Below are 25,865 nucleotides of genomic sequence, written 5' to 3'. Positions count from 1 at the left end.
ACTACTAATTACCAAATTCAACTTCTGAAATAGTCCTTGACTGATAAAATCTACGAATATTGGGAGTACAACAAATTACCAGCCGAAGATAATCTGGAAGATCGCCAGAAAAGGTTTGTTCTGATCGGGCCGGGAGCAGCCAATGCAGGCAGGGAGGTAGAACACAGAGGCTAGCTCATTTGCAGGACAGCTACTATCCATACATCTATCCCTGCTCTGCAGAGAAAGCCAATAACCTCCTTGCCCTGAAGGCAGACCCTAAGGGCATTAAAAAAATGAATAAAAATGCCTAGTGAACTCTAATTATACATAGCTTCTATACAGAAAGAGAGCAACATTACTGTTCAATATTGTATTAAAAATTCTAGCTTTATCAATAAGCGTTGAGAAAGAGATTAAAGGAATTAGAGTAGGTAATGAGGAAACCAAATTATCACTCTTTGCAGATGATATGATGGTATATTTAGTGAACCCCAGAGATTCTACTAAAAAAGTATTAGAAATAATCCACAACTTTAGCAAAGTTGCAGGATACAAAATAAACCCACATAAATCATCAGCATTCTTATATATCACTAACAAAATCCAACAGTTAGAATTACAAGGAGAAATTCCATTAAAGTAACTGCTGATAGTATAAAATATTTGGGAATCTATCTGCCAAGGTAAGGTCAGGAACTATATGAGCAAAGCTAAAGCTACAAACACTTTCTACACAAATAAAGTCAGATCTAACCAATTGGAAAAATATTAAGTGCTCTTGGATAGGTCAAGCAAATGTAATAAAGATGACAAGACTACCTAAAACTAATCTATTTATTTAGCACTCTACCAATCAGACTCCCAAAAAACTATTTTAATGACTTAGAAAAAATAATAACAAAGTTCATATGGAAAAACAAAAGGTCAAGACTTTCAAGGGAATTAATGAAAAAAAAATCAAATGAAGGTAGCCTAGCTGTACCAGATCTAAAACTATATTATAAAGCAGTAGTTACCAAAACCATTTGGTATTGGCTAAGAAATAGACTAATTGATCAGTGGAATAAATTAGGCTTCACAGTACAAAATAGTCAATAACTTTAATAATCTAGTGTTTGACAAACTCAAATACCTCAGCTTTTTGGGATAAGAATTCACTGTTTAACAAAAACTTATGGGAAAATTGGAAATTAATATGGCAGAAACTAGGCATTGACCCTTACTTAACACTATACACCAAGATGAGGTCAAAATGGGTTCATGGTCTAGGCATAAAGAATGAGATTATAAATAAATTAGAAGAACATAGGCTAGTTTACCTCTCAGATCTGTGGAAGAGGAAGGAATTTGTGGCCAAAGAACTAGAGATCATTACTGCTCACAAAATAGAAAATTTTGATTATATCAAATTAAAAAAGCTTTTGTATAAACAAAACTAATACAGACAAAGATTAGAAGAGAAGCAATAAACTGAGAGAACATTTTTACCGTTAAAGGTTCTATTTTGATCCATTTTTGAACTCAGATGATGTTGGGGTGGAGTCTTTTTTAAGATGAAGTCAAATATTCTTATTTGGAAACATTTAAATCATTACAGCTCAACAGATTTCCTTTCATTTTCCTTTTGGGATTGCTTTTGTTTTGCTATACAAAGGAAGTGCTAACACTGATGAGATCACTATAATGATAGAAGTATAATAGTCTGGGTAAATATCAGTTGGGCCTACTCTTAGGAAAGCACAGGTTTAAAATCTCCAATTGAACACCAAATTGGAAATCTTGAAAATCAAAATATTAATATTGAAAGTAAAGACAAACAGCAACAAGGAAAAAAAGCTGTTGATAATAACAAGCAATGATAAAATTAAGAATTAGCTAATTTTATGAAAAAAATCATTAAGATAGATTAGGCATTAGTTAATTTGATTTTTTTTAAAAAAGAAGAAAATCAAATATTCAGCATCAAAAATAAAAAGGGTGAAGTCATCACCAATGAAGGAGAAATTAAAGCAATCAATAGAAAATATACTCAATTATATATGTCAATAAATCTGACCATCTGAGCAAAATTGATGACTTTACAATGACAAATTAACTAGATTATTAGATCAGAAAATAGAAATCCTAAATAATTCTGTCTTAGAAAGAGAAGTTGAATAAGCCATTAATGAAACTCACTAGGATAAAATTCCCTGGGGCCAAATTCTTCCGTGTGTGTGTGTGTGTGTGTGTGTGTGTGTGTGTGTGTGTGTGTTTGTGTGTGTGTGTATCTATCTATCTATCTATTTATTTATTTGTTTGTTTATTTATTTTTGATTGATATATAATTTGCTGAGGCAATTGGGGTTAAATAACTTGCCCAGTGGGTCACCAAACTAGAAAGTGTTAAGTGTCTGAGAGCAGATTTGAACTCGGGTCCTCCTGACTTCAGGGGCTTGGTACTCTATCCACTGTGCCACCTAGCTTCCCCTCTTCTCAAATATTTAAAGAACAATCAAAACTATTTTAAAAAAATAGGGTTAAGAAAGAATGCTCCCAAACTCCTTTTATGATACAAATATGGCACTGATACCTAAACCAGGAAAAATTTAAGATTGAGAAATGAAATTATGGCTCAGTTTCCCTAATGAATAGAGTTAAAGGTTCTGATAAACAATGATGGACAGAAATAACTACATCCAGAGAAGGAACACTGGGAAGTGAATGTAAATTGTTAGCACTATTGTCTATCTACCCAGGTTACTTATACCTTCGGAATCTAATACTTAATGTGCAACAAGAAAATGGTATTTACACACATATATTGTATCTAGGTTATATTGTAACACATGTAAAATGTATGGGATTGCTTGTCATCAGGGGGAGGGAGTGGAGGGAGGGGGGGATAATTTGGAAAAATGAATACAAGGGATAATGTTATAAAAAGTTGCTCATGCATATATACTGTGGGAAAAAATTCTAAATTAAAAAAAAAAAGGTTCTGATAAAGCCCTCATTTCCAAAATATATAGAGAATTGACTCTTAATTTATAAGAAATCAAGCTGTTCTCCAATGGATAAATGGTCAAAGGATATGAACAGACAATTTTCAGATGAAGAAATTGAAAGTATTTCTAGCCATATGAAAAGATGCTCCAAGTCATTATTAATCAGAGAAATGTGTATTAAGACAAGTCTGAGGTACCACTACACACCCCTCAGATTGGCTAGGATGACAGGAAAAGATAATGCTGAATGTTGGAGGGTATGTGGGAAAACTGGTAGAATTGTGAATACATTCAACCATTCTGGAGAGCAATTTGGAACTATGCTCAAAAAGTTATCAAACTGTGCATACCCTTTGATGCAACAGTGTTACTACTGGGCTTATATTCCAAAGAGATTTTTAAAGAAGGGAAAGGGACTTATATGTGCAAGAATATTTGTGGCAGCCCTCTTTGTAGTGGCCAGAAACTGGAAATTGAGTGGATGCCCATCAAGTGGAGAATGGATGAATAAATTATGGTATTTTAATGTTAGGGAATATTATCGTTCTGTTAGAAATGACCAGCAGGAGGATTTCAGAAAGGCCTGGAGAGACTTACATGAACTGATGCTGAGTGAAATGAGCAGGACCAGGAGATCATTATGCACTTCAGCAACAATACTATATGAGGATCAATTCTGATGGACCTGGCTCTCTTCAACAATGAGATAAACCAAATCAGTTACATTTGTTCAATAATGAATAAAACCAGCTACACCCAGTGAAAGAACTCTGGGAAATGAATGTGAACCACTACATAGCATTTCCAATCCCTGTTTTTGTCCACCTGCTTTTTTGCTTTCCTTCACAGGTTAATTTTACATTATTTCAAAGTCCAATTCTTGGGCAGCAAAATTAACTGTGTGTGTGTGTGTGTGTGTGTGTATAATTTAACATATACTTTAACATAATTAACATGTATTGATCTACCTGCCATCTGGGGGAGGGGGTAGTGGGAAGGAGGGGAAAAGTTGGAATAGAAGGTTTTGCAAGGGTGAATGCTGAAAAATTACCCATGCATATATCTTATAAATAAAAAGCTGTAGTAATAAAAAAAAGAAAATAAATAGAAGGGAAGATCACCTAGCAATACCAGATCTCAAACTATATTTATCATAAAGCAACAGTCATCAAAACTATCTGGTATCCAAGAACTAGAGTGGTGGATCACTGTAAAAACTTGGTACAAAAGACACAGTTATCAGTGACTATTGTAATGTAGTATTTGATAAACCAAAAGACTCCACCCAGCTTTTGGGATAAGAACTTACTATTTGACAATTGGAAAACAGTTGTAGGACACAAATGACGGGTAGAGCAACATCTCATACCATGTACCATGATAAAACCAAAATGGGTGCATGATTTGTACATAAAAAGGTTACTTCATAAGCAAATTAGAAGAGCAAGGAGTATATATTTTACCTAGAAAATCTATGGAGAGGGAGATAATTCGTGATCCAACAAGAAATAGGGAGCATTACAAAATACAAAATAGATCATTTTGATTATATTATGTTAAAAAGCTTTTGTACTAACAAAACTAAAGCAATCAAAATTAAAAGGAAAGTAGAAAGCTGGGAAACAATCTTTACAGCAATTATCTCTGATAAAAGCCTTGTTTCTCAAATATATAGAGAACCAAATCAGATTTTTAGGAATATAAGCCATAGGCAAAACATATGGTCAGTTTTCAGATGAAGAAATCAAAGCTATCTATAGGTATATGAATAAGTGTTCTAAATCACTTTTGTTTATAGAAATGCTGTAAGAGGTCCTGCCACCCTTCTCCCCCCCCCCTCAGCAGCTCTGAATGGCTCAGGTAATCTGAGGGTAGCCTTGTAAGAATGAACAAGATGGTGATGGGAGGAAGGGGCTCCACCCAGAGGAGTAATGTGGCAGTTCCCAGGAGAGGCATGCTGGACCTTAGAGGGGAGTACCTTGAATATCCTAATTAGGAAAGGAATGCACGCGCACATCATATCTATGTGTAGCTTCCTGTAGATATCATACTACTACTATAGTACAATAGGCTAGGATGTGATTATGTATGAAGTAGTAACTAGAAACAAGCACCAAGATTATATAAAAGGACCTGCAGTCTTTGTAATAAATAGAGTCTCACACCACCCCGGCTCTCGCCCCTCATTGCTTACAGTCTCATCATTTCAGGTAGATAGGCAGTGTTGGTCACATATGGCCTGTTCACTTGCAAGTTGGAGCCGTGACCCCTAACAAAATGCATCTCAAATCAGTTCTTAGATTCCACCTCACACCTATGAGGTTAGCTAATAGGATAAAAAGAGAAAGTCATGAATATTGGAGAGGATGTAGGAAAATTGGTTCACTAATGCACGATTGGTAGAGTTGTGAACTGATCCAGCCATTCCAGAAATCAATTTGGAAGTATGCCAAAAAGGCAACCAAACTGCATGCCCTTTGATCCAATAATACCACTACTAGATCTATATCCCAAAGATATAAATAAAAGGGAAAAGGACTTACATGTACAAAAAAAAAATAACAATTTCTTTCCAGTTTTGTATGTCATGTATTTACATTGTTGTAATCATCTCAACTTCTTGTAGTTATTATTGTTACTGGACCCAGAGGACTCTGGAGTGGAAAGTGAGGCAGGTGACCTTGCACAGCCCTCCCTCACTTAAATCCAATTCACTTGTATGTTATAGTGTCACCTCCCTGATGTCAGGGTTCTCTTCTAGAACAAACAAACAATGACCATCTCAATTATTGTTTTCTTTCTTACTTCATTTTAATTGGCATTTCTCTTTTTATCAGTAAATTGGAATATTCTTTTATATTGATAATAATATTTTACATTTCTTTTGAGAACTGTTCGTATCCTTTTATCACTTGGATATCTCATCTGGGAAATATGATGTAAAGTATTTTTTCCTTGTTTGAGCACTTCCTTTCTTATTCTGGATGTAATGATTTTATTTCTGTAGAAACTTTTCAGTTTCACATAATCAAAGCTACTTATATTGTCTCTGTGATTTATCTGATCTGATTTGTCTGATCAGTCATTCAGACACACTAACTTGACTCTAACATAATATCATTTTGGTCCTCTGAGAATGAACAACAACTACTATTCAATTGAGAGATGACTGAACAAGTTGTGGTATATGATTGTAAGGAAATACTATTGTGCTTTAAGAAATGATGAGCAGATGATTTCAGAAAAACATGGAAAGATTTAATGTAAACTGAGTGAAGTAACTAAAACCAGGAGAACATTGTACATGGTTTAACAACATCATTGCGTGATGATCAACTATGATTGACTTACCTCTTCTCAGTAATGCAACAATCCAAGACAATTCCAAAAGATTCATGGTGGAAAATGCTATGCACATCCGGAGAAAGAATTGTAAAGTCTGAATAGAGATCAAATTATACTATTTTCTGTTTCTTCTTTCACAGCAAGACTGATGTAGAAATATGTTTACTTGATTATATGTGTATAATCTATATCAAAATATAGGGGGGAGAGGAGCTCAGTTCCAATTTGAGTTAGAATTACAAAAAAAATGAATGTTGAAAACTATCTTTTCATGTTTTGCAAAAAATTCATTGAAACACTATTTACAAAGAATAAATAGCTTACAAAAATACATTTTTTCCATAGGAAATATATGTGTAAGTCATGTTTTGATTCTTCCTAATTGTTGACTGAGTCTTTGATTATTTGCTTATATTTTGATACTTTTTAAGACTTCATCATTACATTGAATATTCCAGAGGAATGTTACTTTTTAGGTTTTAAGGATTAGAAAGTAGTGTTTATTTTAGTTCCCTGGTCCATCACTCATTTCACTGGGGACATAATTTATTAACTGTATTCTAGCATCACAGGATTTGGCCTAGAGAACTTTCCATAGAGGTAAGCATATGTTCTGACTCCTTATTAAAAGACTTGCTGCTGGTTGGTTTATTGATCCTTGTGGTTTGAAAAATTATGTTGAAGATGATTGCTCTCTGGGCCAAGAAGAGCCATCTCCTAGGTAATCTATAAGAGCCTTAGAAAGCTTTACTCTCTTTTGCATACATTGATTTGGGAATGCTTGTACTCCCCTAGGACAGATGAGATAGTCAAATTTCCTGCCTTTCCTGTTATCACCCCAGAAGAAATAGTAACTCTGCCTTCCAGCCATTTCTGACACAATTCCTTAAGTTGTAGGGACCAAAAGACCAATAATTGAGTTGGAATATGTGTACATTGATAAGGAGCTAAAATCTATATCCTACTGAAAGGGGCTAAAGTACCTGCTCATTTCCCTGGGAAATATTCCAGTCTCCCCCACCACATAAATGCATTTTCTAGACTATTAGTATGACCTAATTGAAATGATTGAACCCCAGAGAAAAATTTGCTCCCCAGCTGGAAATAACTTTTATTTTTCATCAAATTCCTTTTGGAGTCATCAGAATTGATACCAAGAGTAGTAGTAACAAATGAAGACATATACATGCATACTAATTAGAGGACTAGTTTGGCAGACTTTAAATTATATTTGTCTCTGCTAGTATTTAGATACTGAGCTTTGTGTCCATCTCAGAATATAAGGTAGATTTTTATTCAGTACTTATTCTTAATTACACATTTTGGCATACCAATTAGAAATCTTTTCCTCTTGTGGTATATTAATCTCTTTTAATGCACAGAAGCAATTCTCAAATTAACATTTGTTTTGGTTAAAATTATAATCTTCCAGCAGCAATATTTTAAAAAGCAGAAATTTAAAGCTTAACAATTTAGGTTATAAATGGATATTTTTTCCAATCTAATATTCCCTCATCAACAGAACAATATAAAGTCTTCTGTACCTCTAGACTCTCTTTCTTTCTTATTAGCCTATTCAACCACTCTTGGACTCTACCTATTTTAGAAAAGATAGCATAATCACATTCCTCAAAGCAACCATCTGGCAAAGTTTTTCCATAAAGTTTAATGTCACAGCAGTAATACAACAATGAAGTGAACATTAGTTATCTAAAGACAAATACCACAAAAGAAAATACTGTTGTATTTTGCTTTGCCATTAAAGTTGTTTAATCTGTGATGATTGTACAGTTGTATACATGTTGATTTTTTTAAAATTTGGCTACTTGTAGGATAGATACCTTGGTTGAGATTTACATCATATGAAAATAATTGCTGAAAAGGAGTATATATAGTAGATTCTCCTTTGCTTGTAATATTTAGAGAATCAGCATTCCATTTTTTGTTGTTGTTGTTATTCAACTGTTTCAGTTGTGCTTGATTCTTTATGACCCTATTTGGAGGATTGGTTTTTTTTGTTTGTTTTGGTTTTTTGTTTTTTTTGGCAAAGATACTAGAGTGATTTGCCATTTTCTTTCTCTAGGCATTCTGGTTACTGATATAATGAAATATAGTCATTATCTGTTACCAAACATGTACAGTAATATACAGATTCTTGGATTTGGGGACAGGTAATCTGAGTTAAAATTTTGCCCATGCTCCTTTAAATAAGTTACTCACCTCTTTGAGCATCAGTTTTCTTTTTGTAAAATTAATAAATTGTAGTGGATGATTTTTGAGGGACATTCCAGCTTTTAAGTCTGTGATGCTATGAGCTATGATCTTATACATAGATATAATCCATACTTCACTGCTTTGGGTTTTGCCACTTAATTATTTAGTGCTGCTTAATAAATCCTCAGGTCTCTTAGTAATACTTGGTTGATGATCCTTCTATGGACACAAATCCTATGGATCCTTCCTATGGACACAATTAGCTTTTGCTGTTCCTTCTAATGCTGTGTAATCCATTCCTATATTTCATCTTATTCCCGTTGGAAACTGAAACTCTTTGGGAGCCTCTGGGACCTTATATTTTGTATTCTACTGCCTATCTTTCCTCAGAAAAGAGTAGTTAGAAGGGAAGTGGGAACCTTCTCATTGCTCTGACTGTGGTATTAAAGATGTGTTCCAGGCCCTCACAACTGATATAAGCATGCATTTTCTCATAGAAGTAATATTATAAATGGCATTTTGATCATGTAGTACCAAAAGTTCCATGGATCAGCTTTATCATTGGTTAATTTAGATTTGAGAACCCTGCTAACACTTTTTATTTTCTTTCCCTTTAGAATGTGAACACCTTCAGGGCAGGAGCATGTTTTGCCTTTCTTTGATTCTCTAGTACTCATAATTCTAGGTCATAGAAGAAGTTGTTTAATAAATGGTTGTTGACTGATATATATATATATATATATTTATATATATATATATATATAAATATATATATATATATATATATATATACATACATACACACATATACAGTTACTGGTATATTGAGTCCATCTGTCATATATGTTTTTGCCCATTTTATAGGGCTTGGAGCGAGTTTATCATTAAAAACACTTCTTATATCTAACTTGATAACATATTGTTGACCATATATGTGATTTATTTCATCCAGATACCTAAATGATATAATCTATAGAAAATAATTCTCTGTTTTGCATTTTAGACATAAGAATTTTAGAAAAAAATTTATTAGAGTTTAGGTAATAGCCTAGGAATGATGCCAAGTTTTAAAATGTTAGTAAACTTTAGAGAATTATGTTCACAGACCATTTAATCCTATGATCTCTTAAGAATTTTCTTTTCTCTCTTTATAAAGACGAATTGAAATAATCCAAAAATTCTCTTCCTTCTCTTAGTCTGATCACTTCAAGGAACAGTTACTCAGGGATTCTAATCATTTCATGGGGAAGGCCTGGATAGACTCAGGGAGAAATTAGTTAGAAACTGCTTAAGCTTTTGATAAAAATTATGTTAAAAAAAAAAGTAGGACATTATATCAGAATTGACAGGTAAGAAGAAAATAAAGACATGTCTAATTGAGATTAATTAGCCCAGAGACTTTTGATTAAAATATTGAAAAAATGCTTTATTATTAGAAGTTCTAAAAGAAGCTTTTAAGAAGTTATTATTGTCACTTTCCAACAGCCCCAATCCCATTGGGATGAAATATTTCAAAGAAATACAGTTAAAGTAAAACAAACTGACTCACTGACTGCCTAATTTTCCAATAGATGTTTTTTCTTTAGCTTCTACCCTGATTCTTTTCTCATTTTAGAGAAAAACAGTCAAAGAAAACTGACCATTACAGCAACCACTTGTATCAGCATATGACACATTGGATATCAAAAGTGTTCCCCCTACTGAAAAGAGAAATATGGCTTGATTTATGATATCTTTGTTAAAGTTTCCAAAATATATTGTGAAAGAAATCAAGGAGTACCTGAATATTGTTTATAGGTTGGAAATTCCCAAATCCTTTGACTAAAAGAAAATATACTTAACATGAAGGTGACTGAATATAATTAAATCTTTAAATTGAGAATCATTTCAAAATTTTGCCATACCTAAGTCATCATTTTATATAGTATTTTCTTTGTATAGTGCTAGGGAAAAAATGGAATTATTTCAGATTTCTGATAATTTGGATTAAGTGTAAAGAAAGTATATTGTCTTTTTCTTTTCCTGACGTATTTTTTAAAGCCACCAAATCACTACTTGACTAATAATGTACTTCAATACTTAAAAGCTTCATAATCTTATTAATGTGAAAGTGTCCCTTCTATTTCTTACTAAACAGATTAATGCATTACCATGAGACAATTAATTAAGTAATTAATGCTTCTGAAATGAACCAGGCTGTTAGATGTATATGCACTATAGACAAGATTTCTATCACCAAGTCCATTTTTAGCTTTTCCAGTTGCTTGAATTTGGAGTCTCCTGAACCCAAATTCATCTCCAAAGCCATAATGAGACAAAATTCTTCAGTCTTCATTTGCCGTGATATTTCTGTAGAAAATGAGAGTTTTGATCTCTGATGACTTGATTCAACCTCTTTAGTCTCAGACACGTCCCCTCCTCTTCTAATGTGAGGTGTAGAAAAAAACACTGGATTTAAAATTGGAGTCTGAATGCATCCCTGCAGAATTGCCATTCTTTGCTGGCCTCCACTGTCTCCTATGTAAAATGGCTCTAAATCTCTGATTCCTCTTCTTCCTCTTCTCCTTTCTCAGTGTGAGTGACCACCAAAGCTCTGCTCTCAACCTCCCTCTGTCTTTGACCGTAAAGACAGAGATATAGATGCAAATATACCTGAGTTCTCCCAATTGAGGCATCTCTCCCTCTTTCTTTCCTATGACCTCTAATCTAGCCTTTCCAGTTATCTATTGCACATTTCTCCTGTGCATACCTGCTACTGACCTCATCTTCTCCCCAATTTGCACTCTTTTTCTAATTTTCTTTTTTAAATTGATCTTTTTGGTCATTCATTCTTGAAACCTTAGAGCTTTCCTGAGATCTTCTCTCTTCCTCATTCTCCACAGCCAGTCATCAAGCCCTTTAGGGTTTACTTCAACAATTTGCATGTACCTTTTCCTCATAAAATGTTATCACTTCACCTAGGCCCTCTACTTCTCTTAGTATTCTATAATCTAATATATGGATTTTCTGTTTCCTGCCTCCACCTCCTTTAATCCTCTCCTCCCAAAGCTATCAAAATAACCTCTCCAGCACATGGTCTAACTATGTCACTGCCCTGATCAAAAACTTCTAGTTACTTCTTATTTACAATAGAATAGATGAAAGTATAGAATCCCTAGATTGGCATGGAGACAGGCAGACTAAATGACATGCCCAGGGCCATATGGATGATGTTTAGAGCAGAATTTGAACTTAGGTCTACCTAGGTCCTGTGGTGGGCTCCACTGTGTCATCTGGCTGCCCCAACTTTAGAATGCAAGGCTCTTGATTCTAAATCCATAGTCATATATGAGCAAGAGTACACCATGGAAAAAGCACTGGATAGAGAGTCTCAAGATCTAGGTTTGAATTATGGCCCTACCATCCATGTAACCTATTCAAGTCTTTAAAATGATCAGACCCATATTTCCTCAATGAGGTATCAGACTCAAAATGTATAACACTTTGCAATCACAAAGTCCTATAGAAATGCATTATTTTTATTTTAAATTTATTTCTTTTGATCACAAATGAATCATTTTACCATGCCATCAGATGCTTTTCATGGGTATTTGGGGTAAACTTTGCCCACTCTTTCCCCATCCTCACCCTTGGTAGTACCCTTAGTGCCAAGTCTGTCAAGATATTGGATAGCCAACTTGAGTTAACCTCCCAAAACTTCAGTTTGCTAAAATTGATCTCATTTACCAGGCAGTAATAGACTTTGTAAACTTAAATCAGCCTGATAGTATCTAACAGGCAACTTGTTAGTTCTAGGAATAGAGACAAAAATGAAAGTTTCTGTCCTCAAGGAGCTCACATTGCATGGGACTATTTATTTGAAAGTTAACTATCACAGCAGAGACTAAAAGCAGGGCTAATCTTTAAACTGCCATGGACAGACTACCTCAGGTGCACCCTGAAAGGCATCATGCATGTGTGTGCAGTGTTGAACTTGCTTCCATGTTGAAGAAGGTACACTTCCCTTCTACCTACTGAGTTGCTTTCTCATGTCAAATCATTCTGATGGAACAGTTAGAAAGAAATTTGTCCTGACAGCTTCTGTAGGTTTGCCTTGGTCCCTGGCAGAAGGCCCTATTCTAGGTGGGGGGATTATAGGGTACTGAGAGGGCAACCACATTATTTTATAGTATCTATTAACCATTGATAAATAGAAGCAGGATTAGATTAGGTCCCAAAAGAGCGCTTAGATGAATCCACAAGCCTCAAATGACAATTTGTGTATTTGGTTCTGAGGGGGAAAAAAAAAGATGAACGAGAAAGGAAATGAAAATTGCTTAGTTAAATGCTTGTCAAGAACTGAAATGTTGTGGTTTACTTTTAAAATGTGTTTTGAAATACCACCAAAACCTTTTATTATATTGACTGTCTATTGGAATAGTTTAAGTAGATTTACATTGTTGTTTCACATAAAATTTGATATCTTAGCAGTGACAATTTTTGATCAAAAGGCCCCCACACTAATTTGATCATATAATGTGGAATTCTGCTTTGGAGAAATTTTACCAAACACACCAATTTTGACTCTCATTCCTTTTCCCTCTCATATAAAAATGTTGTTCTGAAAAGGCCTTATTTTCCTCATGAATGAATGACTTTATATATGGTCTTTCCTTTATTTTTTCTGCTCAAGACATCACAATTTTTATATTAAAATAAAAGGAGATGTTTAAACAGGTTTTATCTGGATACCAGGACCAGCTTTACAGATAGTTGTTCCATTGATCATTTTTTTTTAATAGCCAAGGGAGCTGAAAGAGCATATGATCTCAACCTCTACCCAAAATTCTTTCTCTGTTCCTTCTCGAATTTTTTTCCACCTATACTGATCAGAGACAGTTGCATGGCAGAAATGTTTATGCTTATATATCTTATTAAGATAAAAAACAAGTTAATTTGCTTTATGAAATTAAAAAAGACTTCCTGCCAGTAGATTGAGGAAGTTCTATTATGAAAATATACTTCTCTTGCTAAGAAACTCAACCAGATAGCATAAAAATCAAAGGTTCATAGATTTCAAGCTTAAAAGGACCTTATACTCTATCTAGTCCATCCCTTCATTTTATAGATGAGAAATGGAGGCCAGGAAAAGTGAATTGACTTGTCCAGAATCACCATCTGAGACAGGATTTGAAGATGGGCCTTACATGAATAACACTCTTTCCCTTCCTGTCTCCCTCTCTCCCTCTCTCTCTCTTTCTCTCTCCCTTTATCTCTCCCTCCCTCCTTCCATTTGTCTCCCTCCTCTCTGTGCTAGGGAAAAAAAAAAAAAATATATATATATATATATATATATATATATATATATATATATATATATATATATATATATCAGTATTGACTCTTCACCCTGCTCCCTAACTAGGGAGAGAGAAGGAAACCACTCTCAAGTTCATTTCCTATCACAACAGCCAAAGTATCTACTCCTCTGCAGCTTCCTCCAAAACTCCTCTGAGTTGAAAAAATTCAAAAAAATTGAGGCACAAGAAAACTAAAGTAGTCTCATGCTCATACAGTGAATCAGCCAAATAGCCCTCTGCCAGCCACATCTAACTCACCATTTGGTGAGTGACTATATCTGTGTGGTACTTGCTCTTTGTTGTAATTAGCTTCACTGATGACACTTTGTTTCTTTGCTTCTTCAGCTGGTACCTCCTTTTAAACCTCAAGTAACATCTGAGACAGACACCAGATATTTTGATGAAGAATTTACAGCTCAGACAATTACAATAACACCGCCTGAAAAATGTAAGTAAATAGTAAGTAGTAAGTATAGTAAGGAAGGCACTATCTAGGATGGGGAAATCGAGCAGCATGTTTTACAATATAAAGATATTTAAATCTGAATTCAGCAGCAGGGTGAGTCTATTTATCTTAAGAATGTAGTCTTTCAATGAAAGTGGTAAATAAAATTAAAGATAAATAGAGAAACAGAAGGGAGAGAGCATTCACACACACACAAACACACACACACACAGTGAGAGAGGCAGCCAGACAGACACACATGGAGAGAGAGGAAGGGAGGTCTAGTTAGGATGAAAGTTTAGGATGAAAGATTATAACCTGAAATAATTTGAAATGTATCTGTCACTGATGCTTTCTTACTTTTTAACCCCTCCTGATTTGCTGCTGCACTACACTGCAGACCTCTAACCAGCAGTGTAAATGTGTTGTAAGCTGTTGTGATGCTTCAGATACCTTGTATAAGACACTTGAAGTCTTCTCTGATGAATCTGGAAGAGAAGCAGGCCCTGAATAAATGTACTCTAGTGGAAGATTCATTTTATCCCTGTTACTATCTGCTGCCAATTGCTGTTTCTCAGGGGTATGTGGATGTCACCATCAGTCCAGAAAAAATCAAACTTTGAGGAAATGAAAGAATTTTCAAAGAGTAAGACTATTTTGCACATGTAAAAGCCATGTCACACTATTTTAAGAAAGAGAAAAAGCTTTACCAGGTAGCTTGGGCCCAGCCCTCCTGCTTATGATCCGCAGTATTTAAAGATTTTCAATTTGCTGTACATTTGTTGATTTCACAATAGCTCTTGAAGGTAGATATTTCTATTTTATTGATGAAGAAAGGGAGACAGAGAGATTAAGGGGCTTACCCAATGTCACACAGCATCCAAGATAGAATTTGAAGCCAGATTTTTCTGACTCTCAAGTCCCAAAGTCTCATCCACCATGGTAACCAACTGCCTTTTACAGTAAGATTTAGAGTTGGAAGGAATCTAAGAGATTTTCTAGTTTCTGCTCATTTTATAGACAATGAAAAAGAGTTATTTGCCAAGTTTATACAGATCCCAAGTAAGAGAGCCAAAATTCTCTCCCAGTTCCTCTAACTTCAAATTCAGTGCTCAACTTCAACTTCAAATTCAGTGCTCTGACATCAGAAGGCATTTTTAATCATCTCTAGAAGACAATTTGAATTTTATACATTTGTGTTTCAGAAATTTTGGATAGGGGCAGCTAAGTGGCGCAGTAGATAGAGCACCAGCCTTGAATTCAGGAGGACCCGAGTTCAGATCTGGTCTCAGACACTTAACACTTCCTAGCTGTGTGACCCTGGGCAAGTCACTTAACCCCAGCCGGGCTGGGGGGGGAATTTTGGATATTAACATAAATTATAAACTCAGAGATCTCAAAATCTTTGAAGAATATTGGTTAGAATCTCAGAAAGATAGATTATAAGTTAGAAGAGTGAGATACATGAAACCCCCTCCCCCCAACTAAAATTCTTAGATAGACTTCTCAGCATCCACCCCCACCTGTAAGCCCGTCCAAGGCCGAGCCTGACCAGACAGGTACGGGCCTTGCCACGAGGCTCAGATTTCTGATGTGGCGTCCTTCCTGTGACATGGCGCTCAGAGATGGCCCAGAGACTACACAAAGACCCCTTGGATGAAATGGGACTCACGTTGTCCAACTGACAAATCTTGATGGGTACTTGGCTCCTATCCAGGAGATTCATGGAGGAGATCAAGTTGATTAGGTTCAGGAAAAGTTTTGTATCAGTCTGAGTTAAGAAAGAGATGATTGCCTCTCTGGTTGTGCTTTTTTGCTTAGCAGAGAAGGAGATGCTGAGTCTGCCCAGGTAGTGCTCCTGCTAGCCGTCTGGCTCAGATGCCAGTGCTGCTCTTGGCACCGGCTGTCAGATTATTTCTTGGTTCTCTATTGTAGAGTAATAGACTCATTGCTCATTAACTGCAGCCCCTGCATTGTAAATTGCCTTTCCATTACCTTCCGTGCATGTGCTGTGGTCGATGGGCATGTGCACTAAATGATGTTGTAACTCTAATCATTGGCTCTATCTTAGGCTCTCTCAAAGGACAACTGAAGGAGATTCAGACAAACATTGAACTGTGATTACAAGTAACATAATCTTTACTCCATGCCGCTTTAAAAAACAGAGCTGGTAGAAATCCAGGGTAATTCTTCTGGCTGTGCAGAGGCAGGCACAGAAGCTTTGTTCATAAAAGTCCACAACAGTTCCACTGGTTAGCGATTGTCTTCCCATTCACCGCTTCGCTCTGAAAATGCAGAATAAAATTATTTTTTTTTATTATGGACCAGCAGTTGGAGAGGCAAAAATTCCAGCTCCGACAAACAGCTGCAACAGCATGCCAAATTGTCCTTACTGTTGTTAATTAATTGAACAGATTTTGAAGACAAAGTATTATGTTGTTGGATCCATCGATGGCCTGCCACCTTTACTGTACTGAGGGATTTTCCTTGAGATCTGGTGGTTTGGCTTTTGTTGCCATAGAATTCAATTTGTTAAATTGATCAAGAAAACCAGGTAGTTTTCCATGTGTCCAGATACTAAGTAAGAGCAGTTAATATTTCTATATTCATCAATCCAGGGATTTTGCCTAAAGATCATCACTGGCATTATCTTTGTCAATTAGTTTTTTTTAACTATCAAGCCCACATTAAGTATCCCTCTGAATCTTAAGGACAGCCATATCCACATGTATGTACATACTTCATATATGTACATGTGCATAATTCTTCCTGAGGTCATATGTCATTACAACATCCAAGCCTGGAGATATAACCACGCTAGTCATTTTAAATTCCATGTAGTCTCCAATCCTACATTAGTACAGTAATTAATGTCTTGCTAGGGCAGAAGGACCTCTTCCTGCCTCCAGCTTCTCTTGAGGGCTCTTTTTATGTTTTTGCATTATCCCTCACTGCAGGGATGCCCGATGGAAGGTGAGCAAAGGGATAAAATGCTAAGAAATCACAGCCGTGTGACATCAGTAGGAAGCCTGGTGTCCCAGTAGGTGAAAATGCCACAGATAATGTAGCATGTGGATTTTCTTAATTAGAAAAATATTTTTATGAGGACAAGAAAGTTGCCTTCTCTGAATTCATAAGTAACGTAGAATCCTGTTGGCAGTGATTTGAATCTTCAGCAGAAGACGCTATGGGGCTTATACACTAAATGCAGGACTCCTTCCTGTCCCCTCATCAGAGGGACTGTCCATGTTGGACTCTAAGGCTGCTTTCTGTGGAGGCCTAATAAGATTATGACCTGTTTGTACTTCTCTTTGACTATGAGAGTTCAAATTACAGGCTTTCTACATCTTGAGAGTGCTTGAAATTTCTCAGCAAAACAGAGTTGTTTATATGGAAAAACTTTTTTAAAAATATGATTGACTCATGTTATAAAGATAACAGGGATTTTGGCTTCTGTGTCTTTATAGAATGAAGAATTTTATACATTGTGTCTCAACAGATATTATTCCCTACCCCTCATGAGACAATGAGTTCTGTGACATCCAACAACTAATAAGATATGTTTGTTATATAGCTTTCTTGGTAATGAATCATCTGATAAGAAAACAACATTTCCCCAACTAAAATAATCTACAGAAAATTAAAGTGGATTACTTCTAGGAAAGCAGATAGATGCTAATGGCACAGGCATTAGGTAGAAGGAAATTTGAGTCCTGCCCTAGTAGTACGAAGAAACATAGCCCCGAGACTTGGAGAGTTCTTGAACAAACTTCTAGTGTGTTATTATTCTATCAGGCCTACTATGCAGTTAATAAGGACCTGGTATCCCAAAATGATGAGGAATAGATTCTCATTCTTTTTGGGTTCACCCACTACCTTTATTACCAACATTATACCCATTTGGCTTGTAATATGTTGTTGTGTGAGTTCAGTTCTGAATGCTTCATTACTTCCCTCTTTGCCCTGGAAATTTGCTGTTAGATAACACACATGATGTGGAGGTGGTACAAGCTTGTGCAGAGCTTCTTTGATGAGATGCTCCTCCTCTTTGAGAGAGAAACTGAGGCACAGAAAGAAGGAAAGAATGTGCCTGCACAGGAGGAAGAGATTGGCATCAGGAGGTCCCCAACAAGTGTTTAATTTCTTGATTACTGCTTGATAGCTGTGCTTTGGGGTGCATTGTAGACACCCAACTGTAAATAATGTCACAATTTCTTGGATATTCTGGATTGAGAATTAAAAAAGAACAGAAAAATTGAGGCTTTATAAAAACAGAAGCTTCTCTTTCCTATGTTTTAGGAAAATATAAAGCATTCTTTGTTCTATAGCAAGGTTATTAAATGTCATATTTGTAGAACATGGTGCAAGTATATTATGAAGTATATTACAACAGTGGCCTAAAATGTGTCTCTTACTCTGTTTTTCCTGATATTTGTAAAAGAGGCAATAAAATGGCCAAGACAAGAGGAGGTTGGGAGAATGAAGTATCCCTGAAATGAACTGGGTATATTCAAAAGAATTGGGACTCACATAATGAAAAGGATAAGTATACAAAAGACTATTGAATAGACAATTATGACTGATTCTTCCACTTATACAGCAGAAAGAATAAAATGAAATGTGCTTTAAGGATAGAGGTAAGATTTAATTTAATGCTATGAATTTTTTGTTAAGAAGAGGTATGAATCACTAAACCTTTATGGAAGAAAGTAGTGAGATAGCAAATCCCTGAATATCTTTAAAATATGAATAATAAATTGTTATATTAATAGAAACAACAGAAGTACTGAATATGAGGACATTTTAAATGGAAACACTACTTTTTTAGTCATTTTGTAGATTTATCAATATAGTTCTCCTTGTTGCAGCTTACTTGCCTCATGAGTAATATTTAATCTTCACTGTGTGTTGATGTAGAATATTATAATAAGATGCTATTTAGTTAGAGGCTCTAAGTTTGTGGGGGAAAAAAAAGTAATCCTTAAAAAAGTCCAGTTGTAATTTAATGAAGAGCACAAGTATACGTAAGCCATGTGGGTTGGAACTTGATCCCTCTTTTGTGGATATCAGGGAAAACATAATCCTTGAGGTAAAGAGACTTTTTGTTGAAAAATTAATGTGAAGTTCAAAGTGTTATTTCATCCCCACAGATGATGAGGATGGTATGGACTGCATGGACAATGAGAGACGACCACATTTCCCACAGTTTTCCTACTCAGCAAGTGGACGAGAATAATCCTCTTGAGTTCTGCTGCACCACTGACATCCTAGGTCTTTTACCAACAGTGATTCCTGGGCATCACCACCAGTCCTAGCCATTCGCTGAGATAGCAGGAGCACTTTCAGACGTCACCCCCAATCCAGAGAGACCCCTCCCTCACCCCCGTCACACCCTCTCACAGGCACGCACACACAGAGACACAGACACACTTGCCTTTTTGTTTTTGCATGAACTTTTATCTCAGTCTTAAGGTCTCATGCTATTGCTGCTACCGTCTCACTATTATAGCAACCCTAAGAAGTAATTCTGCAATCTTTGGAAGTCATGAGTCCTCCATTGTACGTCTGTGCACCTGTTGTCATCTTTGGTTTCTCCCTCACCTCAGAGGTTAAAAAACAGATAAATTGGTTCTAGATGCATTTCTTAACTTTCTAGCAGGTGATCAGAATATCAATTAGACTAAGAAGACTTAGTTCCTAATGTTTTCTTGCATCTGTTTGTGCTGGTCCAAATAAGCAATTTGGAGAGGGTGGTGATATGCTTGTGCGAAGCTTGGATTAGGGCATATAAATACTTGAAGCAGGTATATGTCATTAACATCTGGCTGGAATTCATTTGGAAAGCATTTGAGCAAAGGACTTAACTGTTGCTATATATACATATATGCAAATATATGTATATATATATACACACATACATACATACACATATATATATGTGTATGTATGTATGTAGATAGATAGATATACATTCCTCATTGGCTACTGCTGAAGAAGTAGAGGGGCTAGAGTTGCCCAGTGTCACACTTAGGCTTCCAGATTTCATGTGCAATCATGGACAAATAAGCGTCACACAACCAAGGGATGAAGGTGGCATAAACTCAGCATTGTTAAAGTCCCTTGAACGGTTTAATGAAATGATTTGCACCAGAGAGCATTTTTCCATGTGCTTGGTATTTTAAATTTTTTTCCTTCTTGATGTACATCACACCTGATGGCTAAAGAATGTAGACAGGCAGAGGGATCCTGCTTTTCACCAAAACTTGTGCACCAAGAGAAACAGGTGTTTGCCTTCCATGTTTTAACTTTTACTTTGTTTTATGTGAATTATCTTTTCACAAATATTAAGATCTTTGAATGTCCTTTGGGGTTGGTTTTGTTTATATTGCAGTAGTATTTATTTTTTTAGTGATGAAGATTGCGTGTGTCCTCCTAGCAGATACAGCTGCAACTTCCATAGATTAGGCTTAAAGCAGTTTAGTTTGTCCTACATGCAAAGGAATGTACAAGCTGATGAGAATCATGCACTTTTTTCTCCTATATGGACATTTTGACAAGGCTCTGAAATTGTATACGCTGCATAGAATTTGGCTTCAGGGGAAGACAGATTGTCATTTAACCGCCTTGGTGCTGTCAATGGAGAGAGCCCAACCACCAGTACCAGGGAGTTAACAAAACAAACCAATGTTTTGCTCCTTGGAGAATTAATGTATTATGAAAGCCAGGCAGCAGAATAGAAGTGGTGGTCTGTTTGGGGCGAAGGAAACGCTTGCAAGTGGTTTGATACCAGAGTGAGGAGGAGAGAAGCACTTTACTTGGCGTACTGAACGTGAAGAGAGCGGATTGAAGACAGCAGCGCTGGCATGTACCAAGTAAGAAAGCCCAGCGTGTCTGGCCAGATCATGGTACATTAATCACTGAATTGTCATCAGGGAAAAAAAAAAAGAGCACCTCCAAGTTTTCTTTTTCTGTATATACTCATGTCCCCAAATCCCAACACTTTTTACTGAGTGGGGCATGTATGCAAACCTCATCTTTCTCCTTTATTAATGATCTTCATATTTAAACCCTCTGGTGCTAGGAGCTGAAGTTTTCCACAGTAGCCTATAAAGCCTACAGGGCTAGAAGGCTGCTTTTACTACCAGTAGAGGGAAATCCTTGCTCCATAGGATTATCATTGAAGTATTCTGGTTTCACAATGTTAGCAGCTCCCACAGTGACAAATGGCAGCATTATGTAGTATTATGATTGTGTGTATGAAAGAGCAAGTGACTTTTAGATAGAAAAAATAATATTCATATGCAGATGTCTTAGCTGCTTGATGCTGAAAGTACAGATTTAATGTGAGACCACTGCTGGCAGTGGCTATGCTGGGGCTGACAAGGGGGATAAAGGGCATTTTATTAAGGCAGCTAAGACATATTCAGACATAGACTTTATTCTAATTTTTCGTATTTCTGAGTGAAGTTCATATTTAATATTAAGTGGTCAATTTAAGCAAGGGATATCTCACTTTTGCTTATACTTATGGATTTCATCTTTTTACCTGGTGATGTATTATTGAGTTTTCATCTTTGGAAATGAAAGTAGGAATAGTGAGCACATCCTATAAGTTGTTTTGCACTCATTCCATAAGAAAGTACCAGATGAGCCGAGGACATTGAGAGCTGGGGACTGGCTGACAGACCATCCTGAGCATTTGCTCCTTTGAAATGCCCTCTGTGGACCAGCAGAAAGAAAGCCTGTCGCCCATATGCAAGGCACATCCACTAGTTTTGTTTTTTTCTGTTTTGTTTTTTATTTTTAAATCTTGAGATAAGTGTTCTTCATGACCTTGGCACAGGACACTTCCTAAAGATTAATGACTGGCTCTGACTGAGCCCCAGGCCATCAGCTTCTCCCAGCTGGCTCTTAGTCTCTAGCAACAGCCTGTGGTTCTCTGAACCCTGTGCTTAGCCACTCTGCTTCTGTAATCGCATAGTAAAGTTTGCATTTGAGTTTGATGAAATATTGGAAAGCTATTTCAGGTTGAATTTGAAAAAAGGAAAACTGTTTCCCGCATTGCTTTGAAGAAAATGGATGACTTATTCAGGACAAACAGAACATCTCTCTGTTAAAGAGTTTGGGAATCTCTAATTTTGTGCCCCAAATCATGTAAGCTGGGAAAAAAGGATGAAAATAAAGAAAAAATTGCAATGTTGAAAAGAGATTGGGGGGACTTGTATTTGCTCACAATTGTACTTTTAGAATTCTGGCAGGTAAAAAGGCTTTGGGACCTGGAAATCTTCAGTCATGGGATATTTCAGATGTGCTTGACTCCAGTTTGTACTGACTGTCACTTGAGAGTGCCCTCTTGTACTGCAGCCATCTTTGAGGAAGTCGGCTCTTTCTGTTTGGACTGGAGGCAGATTTGCACAGCTTTGCGTTCTACACTAACTGCATCTTCCAACACATTCCTGTTGCTTAAAAACATTATTCCAGTATTGTTTTCCATTTCCCACCCCTGGTTTCTAGCTTCTTAAAGCTGACTCTTCTTGCAGGGGCCATTGTGCTTCTCCTAGAGTACACAAGTAAGGTCCTTCCTTACTAACTGCAGGGTCTATCTATTACACCTCAATGTACACACTTTGCTGCTACTGTTTGTACTGTCTACAGTAGAATTTCCTTATCTTGCTCCTGGTAGTGCATTACAGGCAAGCATGAACTGTAAAGTATTTATTTAAATAAATAAATAAACAACCATAAATGACACCTCTAAATTGGTAATTGAATTACCTCCCTGTAGCTTTAGAGTTTGTGACATTTCTTGACCTTGCTAGTTCTTTTATTAGATCTGTGCAAGATCTAGTCATCTGGTTAAGGATTTTAAGCAGACATGACTATGAACCCAAGGAACTGTATTACTCTTACTGTCGGTCATACTTAAACTGTTTATTTCCTTAAGTATATGACCCACAAGGATGTGAAATAACTACAAGAAACTGTTTTTGTACACTGTACATCCTTAGTATTTTTACACGTATATGATAGGGATGCACATTATTTTCCTTCGTACAGACAGCTTAAATAAAGCACTATGTCAATCTGCTACTTCTCTGTTTATTATTATTGGCTGTTGTCTGTCATTTCTGAAAGATAAAGGTGGATATTTTTCGGCAAAAGAACTTTTTTTACAGTTATAATATTAACCACTGAAGATTAGGCTTCTCTGTAATAGAAATGTGATAGGAAGACATGAAATTCAGATGCAAATTAACCCCCCCCAAAAAAAATTTATTTTACTTCATTGGAGCAACTGCATTCTTTTACTTTGTTTTTCAGTATGGATTGCACCTAGAAAAGATAAATAGAAGTGGAGAACATATTCTTTCTACAGTGATAATCACGTAGCCAGCCCTGTCTAGGGACTGCGGGACAGAGTATTCTCATTTAGGAACTCATCCAGTTCCATGATTTCCAAAATTTTAGTCTCCACAGTCCTATGTAGATAATCATGCCAGCTTTGTATCTTTGAGAATGTTCTTGGTTTTCACTTTTTATTGGATATTTAAAGGCTTGACAGATGACAGATTTGTATGTAGGTCAGCAGAAGTACACTCCAGTTCACATGTAGAATCCTTCTAGAAGGTGACTCTTAAGGGATCTATAGTCTTCCACATGACTGTTTCTAGTATAATCTCATATGCTGACCAATGTAAATTAACATCAGTATTGTGACTGGGCCACATAAAAGCATAGACTTTGAGGACAGTAACATTCAAGAGTTGAAGGATTACATATTGTCAGATCAGATCCAAAGATACTCTTATATTTGCTTTCTTTAAACCTCTGGAGTTATTTCAGAAGACCAAAATGCAAATGTCTTAAGATTCTATTAAAATAAGATATTTAAAGTGACTTTTTGAAACTGTGTTGTTAAGAGTAAAATTAAGAATAATTGATAATCCACAGGACCATCTCAAAGGGGTTCCTCAGGATGGAGCGTGGCTTTTAACATCTATAGACACAAGAGTCAGATATTCTCAGGGCATGTTCAAGTCACTGTCTCCATACCTGATCTGAATATTTTTGACTAAACATTTCCTTATTGCATTATGACCAAAGTTTTAAAAAACTACTGATCAAAGATTAGGAGTGTGAAAGAGAATGAATGACAGTCATCAGCTCTAGCCTTGTTTTCTCATGTTGCACTTAAGTGCTTTATTTAAAAGAAGAAAAAGTGCTGGATTTGAAGTTGAAAAACCCATGTTTAAATTCTGGTTCTACCAGTTAAATCTCGTGTCACCTCAGGTAAGTCATCTCTCATCACTGGCCTCCAATTCCTCAGCTGTGAAATGTAAGGGCTTTTCAGATCTAACTCTGTTTCTCCACCTGACACTGTTTTCATCTCAAAACGTCTGAAGTATTGAGTCTCCAGTAACAAAAATTTCTATTAACATATCTAATATTGGATTGAGTAACTTAATCTCTTTGGCCTGAATTGTCACATTTGAAAAAAGAATAGTTGGTCTACATGCTTTCAGCACTTAATCCTGTGATGAACTCTACAAATTCTAACCTCTGTTCCTGTGACTAACAGACCATGCTGTTCTTTGTGCAGATCTGAGGTCTCATAGGAGTGCACTAATCAGCACTATTATCATTACTATTATTAAATTATTAAAATTAATTTTATTATTGGATATAGAGTTTTCTAAGATGTTGAACAAGATAGTAGCAAGTGGGAAAAATCTAGGCTATACTACAAAGAAAGAAGGCAGAAGAATGAGGTGGGCCAGGGTATGGGAAGTAAATTGTTTTTTACACAATTACTTCTTTGAAATGTGTACTTGGTTTTTTTTGGGTTTGTTTTTTTTTTCCAGTTTAGTGTCTATCAGTCACCATAGGTAAAAAGGTATCATTAGAACTAGAGGCTAAAAAAAGGTCGATTTTATTGAATTTCACGCACATCCTAAGAGTATAAAAGTGATCATTACAAAAGTAGCCTCAGAGCAGTGCCCAGAGCTGATCGGCCCACGTGGAGCACACGCTCCTTAGCCAATGTCAGACTTCAGTTTCAGTCCATCCGCACTGTAGGAAGCATTCTAGGAAACTGACCCGACTCTGGCTCCATTGGAGTCTGGCGAGAGGCACGGCACGGACAGCTTCGTGATGCATCACAGCATGGGGAGACACAAAACAGATGAATATGAACATCTCTTTGCAAACGATTTATTTCTGTTTCATCCAGGTCTGCAATTAGATTGTGGTGCGCTCAGCAACTGGAAGACAAACAATAATCAAAGTTAGTTTAAATGGCTTGTGTTCCGTTGATTGCCTTGTGACTCAACTTCCTGGTGTAATCACCTTTTCCTGCAGTTAAATTATCAGAAAGTAAGTTTCAGAAGTTAAAAGTGGAAATAGTATATAAACAAATGCTATCACAAAGGTTTATGCTTCCTCTTGACCTTACTCTGTCTGCAGATCAAAGACTTCACTCCATCTGAATACAAACCAAACTATTTTTTATGCTCCAAACCTGAAAAACAACCTGTGCTCTGGAAGTGTTTGTGC

General features: G+C 36.1%; 1 protein-coding gene across 4 annotated transcripts in view; it reads left to right on the top strand.

Moving 5' to 3' along the window:
- AKT3 (AKT serine/threonine kinase 3) overlaps window positions 1-23,400 on the top strand; it is a 410,275-nt gene extending 386,875 nt beyond the window's left edge. For all 4 annotated transcript variants that reach the window (XM_074262535.1, XM_074262536.1, XM_074262534.1 and 1 more), the window contains 2 exons: window positions 14,213-14,315; window positions 19,463-23,400. In XM_074262535.1, coding sequence (XP_074118636.1) covers window positions 14,213-14,315; window positions 19,463-19,548 — 189 coding nt within the window. In that variant the 3' untranslated portion in view covers window positions 19,549-23,400. The remainder of the gene's footprint in view (window positions 1-14,212; window positions 14,316-19,462) is intronic.
- The last annotated feature ends 2,465 nt before the right edge of the window (window positions 23,401-25,865 follow it).

The sequence above is a fragment of the Sminthopsis crassicaudata genome, chromosome 4, assembly GCF_048593235.1.
Source record: "Sminthopsis crassicaudata isolate SCR6 chromosome 4, ASM4859323v1, whole genome shotgun sequence".
Taxonomy (NCBI): domain Eukaryota; kingdom Metazoa; phylum Chordata; class Mammalia; order Dasyuromorphia; family Dasyuridae; genus Sminthopsis; species Sminthopsis crassicaudata.
This window is presented reverse-complemented; position numbering and strand designations above follow the sequence as displayed.